The sequence below is a fragment of the Amphiura filiformis genome, chromosome 15, assembly GCF_039555335.1.
Source record: "Amphiura filiformis chromosome 15, Afil_fr2py, whole genome shotgun sequence".
Taxonomy (NCBI): Eukaryota; Metazoa; Echinodermata; class Ophiuroidea; order Amphilepidida; family Amphiuridae; genus Amphiura; species Amphiura filiformis.
The window spans coordinates 19,987,010-19,999,568 of record NC_092642.1 but is presented as its reverse complement, the minus strand read 5'-3'; the positions used below and the strand labels follow the sequence as shown (position 1 = coordinate 19,999,568).

Sequence of the window (12,559 nt, the reverse complement as noted above, 5' to 3'; positions counted from 1 at the left end):
CAAATAGCGATATATGTGATATGATCTGGTCCATGGGGGCCAAAGGCGGCAAATAAAACAATAAAATACATAAGAAAACACACATCACAAAACCTCATAACTTTAGAACCAAGTATGCTAGACCTTTGGTGTTTTCAGTATAATAGCCTGATGTTACTGCAAGGTAATAATTATAGTAACTCAATTTTCAAAAGTGCCTCCTTTGGTCCCCATGGAGCAGATCGTGTCACATATGCACACAGATTATACGTCAAGACGGAGAGCGCTTGCAATATGTGTATAATCTCGCCAATCGCATTATTATAATGGTTATTGGCAGAGCTACACGCAGCGTATGTGATGTACAAACAAGACGTAAGACGAATAGCGATATGCATACAGTTTATACGGTACGTCACTGACTCAATGGTAAATACGCAAGCGATATGTTTATCCAGCACTCGATCAGTGAGCTCAGAATAAAACCGGAGATCTCCGGTTTTATTATAAATGTTAAATTTTACTGTAATTAAAGCACTTCAGGCTTAGTCTTTCACAGGGCATTTATGTACACCAATGGCCATTACAATGGTGCAAAAAGTAGAAATTGAGGGCATTGCTGTTGAACAAATCACACATTTATGGCTTTACAAATCGACATTTTTTCAAACTTGTTTTTCTCTGAACAGCAATTTACAGTTTTCCTTACGATATGCCACTATGTGATGAACCCGACGAGTTGTATATCAGAGCCCAAATCATCGGTAGTCATCCAGGTCCAGTTGCAAAAAATTGTATTCAAATATGCATAATACCATTTTTATTTGCAATTTATCTGGTAGTTTAAAATTATATGACATAACAGAATGATTAACACATTTATTGGTATCCATTTGTTAATTAAATCATATACAGGTTTAGTTCTGTGTAATGATAGATTATCAGCGAGATGGACAACAACATGGACTCTGATGGACAATCAGGTAAGCATTGAATAATTAACCAAAATGCTAAACATGCTTTTTGGCTATTGGAAAGAAAAGAAGGAACGAAAAAGAGAGAAGATGTACAAAGAAGTTACATGGCCAAAAATGCAAAATCAAACATAACAAACATTAATGTGTGACAGGTACAGGTGACAAGTTTGATGTGGGTGGGTTTGCGTCCCTGTCCCACCACCGTGTTGCGCCCTTGGGCAAGGTGCTTTGTCCGCTAGCCTTACCCCATCCAGGTGCAATAGGAAGCTGTTAGGTGTAGTCACAGTCATTGTACTGATGAACTCTGTGCCATTTGTAAGCTGCCCGGGATTTAAACCTTAGACCCATCAGGTGCCTCGCACAAGATCACCGACTTGCAGCCATGTGGGTTTCGCCAGCTAGCTGTTCAGGAATAACCAAACTTCTTTAAAACCTCAAGCCACACAAGGCAGCCGGTCCTAACGGCATTCCTGTGGGACTATTGAAGGAAACTGCAGAGATAATATCTCCCCTGCTGTCACCATACCATGCTCTTACAATTAAGCATCCCTCATTGTGCCTATCTTAAAGAAGGACTCTAGATCACCCGCCTCTAACTTTAGACCCATCTCACTGACAGCAGTCCTCTGTAAGTTATGCGAGCATATTGTGCATTGCTCTCTACTACACCATCTCATAGACCAGAGAATTCTCACAGAAGCTTTACATGGCTTAGGTCTTGTGACACACAACTCTTACTCACCATTAATGACCTAGCCAAGGGTCTTGAGCAGAGGCAAAAGGCTTCTTCTGAAAGCAGAATTCTATGGATTGCATGGCCATACTTTGGAATGGATTAACATCTTCCTCCAAGACCGCACTCAGCAAGTCATGATATATGGTCAGTGTAGCTCAGAAGCCAAAGTCACTTCAGGAGTTCCACAGGGTAGTGTGCTCGGCCCACTTCTCTTCCTGATCTCCCTGACAGCATCTCCAGTTCTACCCCACAGCTCTTCACAGACGATTGCATCCTATACAACAAATTACATCTGCTCAGGACTGCGCAAGTTTTCAGACAGACCTCGACTCGCATCAGGAATGGGAAAGATTGTGGCTGATCGATTTTCATCCTTCTACATGCCAAGTTGTTTGCATTACTAACAAGAGGAAACCCATCACTGGTTCATACATCATCCACAACCACACCCTGGAAGAGGTGACTTCTGCGAAATACCTGGGAGTACACATGGACTCCAAGTTGAACTTCAACACCCATGTGGACACAGTGGTTAAGAAAGCAAGCTCCACCAATGCCTTCCTGTGTTGTAACTTCTGTCATTGCAGCCGCAAGATCAAGAAGTCGACATTTGCCACCTGTGTGTGGCCAATTGTGGAATATGCTACAACAGCATGGGATCCACACGCTCGCCAAAATGCTTACAAGATCGAGATGGTGCAACGAAGAGGTGCCCAGGTCGTCACTGGTTTTTACGACCAGTGGCGTAACTAAGGTTGGTAGCGCCCAGGGCAAGAAACAAAATTGATGCCCCCCCGAGAATATCTTAGACGTGGGCAATTCTTGAAACAATTGCGCACAGAGCGTGTGAAATTTTTGACAAATAAGACCTACTACTAGTTAATTTTGGTTACTAGAAGTCGAATATCGGTCTTAAAATGTTCTTTAAATTGATTTTGTGTTTAAAATTTGACTTTCATCACTTGGAGGGGCACAGAATCGATGCTGAATTGGTCAATTTGCCATGTTGCCACCCCCCCCCCCCCATAGTTACGCCACTGTTTACGACTATACCATGATTACCATCAGCGTGACCACCATGCTCAAAGACCTGCAGTGGCCCACTTTGGAGAGCAGATGCACTCAAAGCCGACTCGCTATGATGTACCGGATCCGCTACAACCTTGTTGACATCAACTGTCGTGATCACCTAACCGAATCATCATCCAAAACCAGAGGGCACGGATCCCGATTCACTTTGCCGCACTGTAGCACCCAGGCATATGCCTCATCCTTCTTCCCCCACACATGCATAGATTGGAACAACCTGGCATTTGATCCTGCTCACCTAGCTTCCCTAAATGCATTCTGGACTGCGTTACTGGGGCCAACCAATTAGCCTGCACCAGAGGACCAGAATTTTTTACTTGCACCTGTATATATTTGCACCAGTGCTGTACGGTGCGACCATTTTAGGCGCATTGGCGACTAGATTTTTTCTGATGCGACTAAACCTTCAATCCATGGCGCCAATGGCGACCAACTGTTGAAGCTTTTAATAGCCAGCAAATGCAAAACATGTACATATGGATGATAATATAGTATAGGTGAAAAGTTTTGATTGTTTTTAAGCACTCAAGATGGCATCAAAATAAAATAAAAACTTTGAATTTGATGGAGCTTTTGGGAAACAAGAAGGATGACGATGAAACAATTAAATCAGGGAATCCAACAGCAGTTGATACTTTTAATGAACCTAGTAGAACCCGGAACTGGAAATGGAAGTAAGCCTAAAAAAACTTGGGAACAAAATTTGGGCGCCTAAATTGATACAGTTAGGAGCCATTGGCTCCTCAATCTGTTTTTGCACCGTACAGCACTGATTTTGCACCAAGATAAGGTTGTGTCACAACGCATGTGTGCTTCCGCAGTGCGAATTATCTTCATCCAGATGAAGCAGCACTTTACCGGAAGAAGAAGAAATAGCCCTTGATCCTTGATATGAGGTTATCATGAAAAAAAAATCAATCTGAGGTAAAATGTCAAATGGGGTCAGATGTTAAACTTTGTACAACTGGGCTTAAACTTGGTGCAAACTGTTAACACTTTTCTTTCATGACTTTCTACAAAAGTGAATAGTTTTTCAAATAAGTAACACAAACTAGGTCTAGGTTAATTGGGGAGACAGTAGTTGCACAATTGTAATGCCTTTAAAATGAAATCGCTTATGTTGATGTTTTTTTAACAGAAGCTTCTGCATCCAACAAGCTGTTACAAAGTGATATTATACCAGTGGTAAGTGCACCATTATGTTAATGTTTGTAATTTGTTTTGTTTTTGTTTTTATTTTGTTTTTGGCTCCCCACACATGTGTGGAGCTTATGTTATCATCCAAATGGATGTTTGTTTGGCTATCCGGGTGGAAGCAAATTCATTAAACCACTGCAGCTCCAACGCAATAACTGATCAACTTCAAACTTGGTATGATGATAGAATATGGTGGCCTGATGTGCTGTATAGTTTTGTGTCAAGTTATTTGCATATTTATGAATGAGCTGCTTTGCATATTTTGCGTACATTTTCATTAATCCACTCTGCGGTTTAATTATTGCAAAGGGCGATCAACTTCAAACTTGCTATGTGGATTAGATATGGTGGCCTGATGTGCAGTATAATTTTGTGTCATGTTATGTTTATGAATATTAATGAGCTTATTTGCATATTATTTGTATTTACAAACCTGTTATTTACACACCATTGTGTGGGGGCCACCTTTATTATGAACTGCGGAATTCTAGTTGTATGAAAACATGATGAAAGTCCTCTAACGTGTGTTAGGAATTTTTTAGTAAAAGCTAGCAACCACTCCATTTTTAGGTCATACGAAGGAAAAGACCTTATGGCATCACAAGTCATGTATCAGGCGGTGTGGGTGTCTCCATCCGTCAGTCCCTCGTTTCAAGTTAAGGAACATCCCAGGAACATCTCCTGGCCCGACGAGAAAACTACTGGCCAAGGCCAGCGGGCCAGTGGCTAAATTGACTCCTGTACTTTGGACTGGCAAATGTCTTACCTTTACATGTCTTACAAATATGATACCCAAAAGGTGGTTGATCAACTAGTGAAGTACCCAGCAAACACAAATATGGTTTTAAAATGTTTATTCAAAATGTTTTGATAACATATAATTATGTCGGGTTATATAAAGATCATGAATACAATGTGTGGAGGCAGAGAAAACAGAAGCAAATATATATACATGAGCTATCTGAAAGGCATCCCAATATAAGATGAAGGTTTTATGCAAGGAGGTGGCAAGATACAAAGCTAAATAAATGTAATATTTAGAATTCAAAACAATACGACTGATAACAATGTTATTCATACCTAACAAAATTCAACTTTCGTGGTATGGATCATTCTGGGACACCCTGTAGCTTTTAAAAGATGACAGAGAGGCAAGTCTCTATATCGATTCCATGCAGGGGCGGCGCCAGGGTATTTTGATAGGGGCAAAACAATTTTGAATTGGTTATGCAGCTGATAGCGCTGCCCTCGCCGCGGGGCTATGCCGATTTAGGGGAGTGTGTGAGAGGATGTGCCCCCTCAGAATTTGAAAATTTGTCAAAATGAAAGCACAAATGAAGCCATTTGATGCACCATTTTCACCCTTTTTAGGGTTATTTATTTATTTTCCAACCGCATATTTTATGGATTTCATTCACGGGCCCGACTTTCAGCCCGCTGGTTTTTAGGCATGGACCGTTACAAAATAAGTTCATGGTACAAATGTGCACGAAGTGAAATATGGTGGAAATGTTAAATAAAGTCGCGCGAAGCGCGGAGAAATTGGCACTTTTTAGGCTAAAATGGCCAAATATGAGGTTACTTTGGTCAGAAACCCACATACAGGCATCAACATTGGGGAATGATTGTATGGACTATCTACCCTATCAAAATATTGGGGGGATTTATATCCCACACCCCGGGTCGGATCTACGCCTCTGGTCGCAACACGGTGTATGTTAAGTCAGTTGCATTGTATATGATATGCGGTTTTTTTATAATATAAAAATAAAATGATATGAATGAGGGGTGTCTTGAGGTTGGAAATATTTCAAACTGAAAGCCGTATTAAATCAGGAGCGTAGGCGGGAGGTAGTCACCCCCTATCCACTTTGTGAGTATAGCGAGCAAAAAAAAACCCCATTTTTTATGCTTAGTCAGAAAAGGACAAAATTTGCCCATTTGCGAGTGTAGTGAGCGAAAAAATTAGGTTCTTTATGCTTTCTTGGTCAAAATTTTAGAAAAAGGTCCAAAACAGGTCCACCTTTTCAAAATCAGCCCCAAATAAATCCTGGCTACGGCTGGCTGTAATGAAGCCAATTGCTTATTTATATTGGTGGATAATTTTTACACTTTTTCTGAGAGAGGCGTTCTAGTATAGGTTTTGGATATACAATGTGATGAAACCCCGTAAAAGTTGTGTGATATTGGACTGAAAGTAAACTTACCGTATTTATAATGATTAATTGCTGCATGACACAGAATTGTTGCCGCGCCAGGAAAGTGATGTAGCCAGGATTTGTCCAAAGTAGTTGGGAGAAAAGGCAAGAGAGGCCATGTGACTTTTATGGGGGAAAATTTGCCGAAAATGGGCCCAAAATATAAAAACCAACAACTTTAAAACCGCATTCCACAAGGGGGCAAGATGTACGAAGGGGGAATTTCCCCAATCTCCTAACCATGGCCAGGGAGGGAATGGCTCCTTTTTTTCTTCTCCTTCCTCTCTTTCTCTCCCCTCCCTTTTCTCTCTCCTTCTTCTCTTTCTCTTTTTCCTTCCTTTTACCTAGTGTTTGAAAATCATAGGGGGGGCAATTGCCCCCCCTTGCCCCCCCTGTGGCGCCGCCCCTGATTCCATGCACATCTATATGACCCCACGAGAAAACCTTGTTTGAACCCATCTCGCTCAGTCAGTGTTGCCGATACCTTACAAGCAATGAAAGAAGCACAATGGCGTGGCGAATCAACAAAGACCTCCCAGTCCGAGCCAAATGTCCTATGTCAGCTATGTTTAGCCAACGGAGAGACTCTTCATTGATAACCCATCCAATCATAGCACTTATTTATGTATGTTGCTCCATCAACTGTACTCAAGATATACTCAAGATCAAAATATACTTTCAAACAATATCTAAAACCGGGATCTTAAGTTAAATATTCATATGAAGAGTCTTTGAAGCAGAAAATTAGCAGAAAAGTTTGACAATGTTGATGATAAATATTCTAATCAAATGTCTACTTTTAAGGGTAATCATTTTAAATTTTCCCCCATAACTGAGGAGCAGGTTTTAAGTGTCTCAAGTCTCTAGATACAAAGAAAGCAACTGGTTTAGATGGTATTAACAGTCGGCTTCTCAAAGCAGGGGCTGGACCCCTTACTACTCCTTTGACTAAGTTATTCAACAACAGCTTATCCAGTGGGCAGGTCCCTCAAAAATGGAAATTATGTAGAGTCACTCCCTTATTCAAAGAGGGGTCCAGAGACGATGTCAACAACTACCGTCCAATTTCTGTTATTCCTGTTGTTATGAAAACTTTTGAACGCCTAATTCATAATCAGTTGTATGCCTTTTAAGTCAACATAATTTGCTCTCTTCACATCAATCCGGATTCAGACCCAAACATTCCACACTTACCACTTTGATCGATGTTTCAGAATACATCCTCCAGAACATTGATGCTGGCCATTTTGTTGGAGGGGTCTTTATTGACCTAAAAAAGGCATTCGATACGGTCAATCATGCCATTCTTATTCAGAAGCTTACATCTTTTGGAATTTTGGGTCTGGAGCTGGATTGGTTTAAATCTTATCTTAGTGATAGAGAGCAGGCAACTAAGATTGGTAGTACTATTTCTGCATTCAAATGTGTCAGCTTTGGTGTGCCTCAAGGTACAATTTTGGGCCCACTTCTATTCACGATGTACATCAATGATCTGCCTCTAACTGTGTCCAGTGATACCAAAATCACGCTTTATGCTGACGACACGGCCGTTTTTCGCTCATCAAAAGACATAAATGAGATCAATGTGCATCTTAATGATGATCTTAAACGAATTACATCGTGGATGGAAGTGAACAAATTGACCTTAAATGCTAAAAAAACAAAAGCCATGCTTTTTTGTTCAAGTTATTTTAATGCAAGGGTTGATGAGCTAAGTCTTTACATGAATAGGGAACAACTTGAAAATGTAAATCAATGTAAATACCTGGGAGTCATTCTCGACCAAAATCTAAAATGGGAAGCACAAATTAATCAAACTTGTTTAACAGTTTCGAAATACATTGGTATGTTGTACAGAATCAGGGAATGGCTATCTGCTAACCACATGAATACAATTTATAAAGCTCTTATTCTTCCAAGATTGACTTACTGTGATACTGTATGGGGAAATTGCAATAACACGCTTCTGAATAGGATTGAGCGTCTCCAGAACAGGGCTGGGAGGGCCATTCTTAAAGTTCCAGTCAGGACACCATCTTCTTTAATCAGGGGAAAACTTAAATGGAAGCCTCTTAGCAACCTTAGACAAGACCATCTGTGTCTTTTAACTTATAAATGTATTGCTGGTTTTGTTCCAAAGTATATGCAAACAATTTTTACCTCTGTGAAAACCAGTCATCGTCACAATACACGTGGTAGCGCTCATGGCAATATTGCACTTAATTTCAAACCCAGAATTGAAGCTGGTAGACGCTCATTCTTATTCAGAGGGGCTAAGGCCTGGAATTCACTAGATCCTAAACTGAAATCACCTCTACCAATTAGCACAGCAACTTTCAAAACAATATACAACTCTCAATTTTATGATTCTTAAATAGTAGCCTTTAAATTTGTTTCATATTTTGGCTTCATTCGTTTATTTTGCAAAACAAGATTTGTTTGAGTTATATTTATACTATCATGCTATGCCTTACTACTATTTTGTGCAATCAATTTCCATATTGAATTATTTGTATTTGACATTAAATGAATTATTTTGTTTGTATTTGGTGCAATCGATAGTTTTGAATAATATTAATGTTTTATAGCTATGCTGGTTCATAGGTTGATTTTTGTAGTGTTTTATCTTTTAAGTAGTTTTAATGCTTATTGGGTCCCCCATATTATTTGATCCTTTATTCTATATGCTTTGCCTATGTATGTAGTATTAATAGTATTTTAAACATGTTGTAAAGTTACATTGTAATTTGATTTATTTTGTAAACATTGTATTTATCTAAATTTGCAATATTATCATGTATTTGAATGTATTTAGTATTTTTAAAACCTTAATAATTATGTTATGTAAATGTTGTATTGATCCCTGGGCCTCAAGGAAGAACAGATGATTAATTGTGTTTTCAACTGATTGAGTGTCCCAGGTTAAAGAAGAAATAAAACAAACAAACAAACAAAGTGGTAAACGGTCTTATGTTATAAACTGAACAAGCACAATTTGGCGCTTTAACCACAGTGTTGGCAACATTGTGTTTTCTGTTGTCAACAATTTCTATACCTTTTGTGTTCTGGATAGAAGAGATACAAGTTGTGATTACTTACAGTCTATGCTCATGTAAGCCTATACATTAATACGTGCATGGTATTTTTTATAGGCCTATGAACAAGAAGTCAAACAGAGATAGAAAACGGCCAAACCTAGATACTTCAGATGAAATGATAGAATAAATAATAACTAATAACAATCTCTGCATTAAAGTTTAAACTTCAAGATAGGCTGAAAAATGCACTTCAAGTCCCATTAGATAAAAAATGTAACATTTTTTGGGTATATTCTGTCTAAAAACTATCGCCATGATCAACAGCTTCATCAAGACTTGCACTTCTAAAATCATTGGCAAAGGTGACTATCCCAGTAATGTTTTTTGAGTAAAAAACATGCCTATTTTGAAAAATATATCTTCTTATTGCCCATCAATCCAAAAATTTGTATTATCCTTACGTTGAATTTGTAAAAAATGTTCGGGACTTTTGGTTGTTTTGGCTAAATTCAACCTGTGCTAAACTTGATACATTTACTAACCGGTGTATTTCATGCACTGCTATACACGCACAGAATCAGTATGTACGTCCAAGCCTAGGTCACAGAGGTCAGAGGTTTTATATGAATAGACCTATCTTCAAACAGACGTGCATGACCATTCATACCTACCACCTGTTTTATTGTACCTTATGGAGGCCAGACTTTTATTTGAATGATGATGGCTCTGTCATTTTTTTACCCCTACCCACCTGTAATAGCTTTACACAACCCTTAAGACCTTGTTTGTTGAAATTGGTTGAGAATTAAAGAAACGATGATCTAAAACATAAAGAAGAAACAAAATCAAAAGTTGCACATTTGTGCTTTTATCAATGAAAGCACGACGCTAGTAATTCAATCACCTGTTCAAATCATGTCTGATATTTTGTTGTATGTAATCATTTTATCTGAGCATTTTAAACATAACTAATTGTAATGTAGTATTGGGAACTTATGATGGATAAAGTGATTAACGTTCCCAATAATTCGCAATAAATGTCAAAAACAACACTTTTTCCATGAAATAAAGAAAATGTGACGATACCCCACAGAGGTCGGTATACATAAGAGTCGCATTAGTGTACATGTTCACGTAACCGCCTCAACTCATTTGCATGATTTTGGAGGTGGGCTGATCGTATTCTGATTCGTCGAACACCTAATTTGCATAATTTTGGAGGTTTCCATATTTGGGTTTACCTAATGAGCCAATCCATGTCAACTTCAGGGATGTGCACCGCAGCACCTCATCAATTTTTTTTCTTTTTCTGTGTGGTTACAGTGGTGGTAGATATTGATGAGAAAGTAAAATCCTGAAAATTTGAGCTTCATACTCCATTTTGTTTTCCCGTGGCATCAATTTGAAATTTAGGGGGTCAGCGTAAAAAATGTGTCGCAATGCGAAAGACGACGTTTGGAGGTCCATAAATGTATACAGGGAACTCCCTACAACTTTGAAAAGTATGTATCCTGGGGTACTTTTTGTGTAGAATTTAAATCTGGCATCAGAAAACTTATAACTCCTTTACTTTAAAAGATATAGGGCCCTCAAAATGCAACTTCGTCAATCCAGGACCAACTTCGGGGGGTCAGAACTCCAAAAGTAAAAATAATTTTACCGTCCATTTTTTTGCCAGTCAGAGCCCTTTGGTAGGACATTACTCTTATCCAATATTGAGCCTATTAGAATACTTTTAGCTGAGATATTACCCATGCAAACCCCCAATTGTACATTTTTTGTACATTTTGACCCCCCTGAAAACCAATGTCAGACCATTTTGCCCCACCATCAACTTCAGGTATGTTGAAGATATGTTCTTGGACAACATTTCTGAGAGATATTGGCTTGGGGTCTTGATGGCTTCAACACATCAGTTAGGTTTACCTACTCCATAGAGTTGTACACATTTTTGATTTCGCATGTATTATGACTTAACCCTAACCCGCCTGAATACTACAAAATACTACTCGATATATGCGCTGTTCGTGCATGCATCCCACGTGGTGTGATGACGCAATCGCCCTAAGTGATATGTAGGCACGGTTTCGCTGGCCAGCGAAGCCCAAGACCCGTGGCAAAGTGTCGCCGACCGAGTGCTTGGCATGCGAGGGGTCTCGGGTTCGAATCCCACCCAGAGCAAACAACTTCTTTCCTTCTTTTCTCTCTCTATTCTTTCCTTCTTTCCCTTCCCGTCGCCGAAAAGCCCTTAGGGCGTTAGGGTTAGGTTACCACTATCGAAACTCAGTATAGGCTTCCTTAACCCTAACCCGCCTGAATACTACAAAATACTACTCGATATATGCGCTGTTCGTGCATGCATCCCACGTGGTGTGATGACGCAATCGCCCTAAGTGACATGTAGGCACGGTTTCGCTGGCCAGCGAAGCCCAAGACCCGTGGCAAAGTGTCGCCGACCGAGTGCTTGGCATGCGAGGGGTCTCGGGTTCAAATCCCACCCAGAGCAAACAACTGCTTTCCTTCTTTTCTCTCTCTATTCTTTCCTTCTTTCCCTTCCCGTCGCCGAAAAGCCCTTAGGGCGTTAGGGTTAATGTACAACTCTATAGAGAAGGCAAACCTAACTGATGTGTTGAAGCCATCAAGACCCCAAGCCAATATCTCTCAGAAATGTTGTCCAAGGACATATTTTGAACATACCTGAAGTTGATGGTGGGTCAAAATGTCTGACATTGGTTTTCAGGGGGGTCAAAATGTCCACAAAAAAATGTACAATTGGGGTTTTGCGTGGGTAATATCTCAGCTAAAAGTATTCTAATAGGCTCAATATTGGATAAGAGTAATGTCCTACCAAAGGGCTCTGACTGGCAAAAAATGGACAATAAAATTATTTTTACTTTTGGAGTTCTGACCCCCCAAAGTTGGTCCTGGATGGACGAAGTTGCATTTTGAGGGCCCTATATCTTTTAAAGTAAAGGAGTTACAAGTTTTCTGATGCCAGGTTTAAATTCTACACAAAAAGGTACCCCAGGATACATACTTTTCAAAGTTGTAAAGGGTTCCCTTTATACATTTGGAGTATGAAGCTCAAATTTTCGGGATTTTACTTTCTCATCAATAGCTACCACCACACAGAAAAAGAAGAAAGTTGAAGAGGTGCTGCGGTGCACATCCCTGGAGTTGACATGGAATGGGTCTAATTAATTATTAATGACCCGGACGTTGTTTACATCATGACGTCATAGAGCTTGTTACTCGTCCGATTCGAAAAACACGAAAAGCATTTGCACTTTTCTTTCCATTAATGATATATCATGAAATACCATATAGCGGAGGTGTTAGTTTTTT

At 39.5% G+C, this 12,559-nt stretch overlaps 1 protein-coding gene across 1 annotated transcript in view; it reads left to right on the top strand.

Annotated features, from left to right (window-relative positions):
* Positions 1–894: 894 nt before the first annotated feature.
* LOC140170774 (uncharacterized) overlaps positions 895–12,559 on the top strand; it is an 87,576-nt gene continuing 75,911 nt past the window's right edge. Inside the window, exons 1-2 of the mRNA XM_072193999.1 lie at positions 895–962; positions 3,920–3,966. Coding sequence (XP_072050100.1) covers positions 929–962; positions 3,920–3,966 — 81 coding nt within the window. The 5' untranslated portion in view covers positions 895–928. The remainder of the gene's footprint in view (positions 963–3,919; positions 3,967–12,559) is intronic.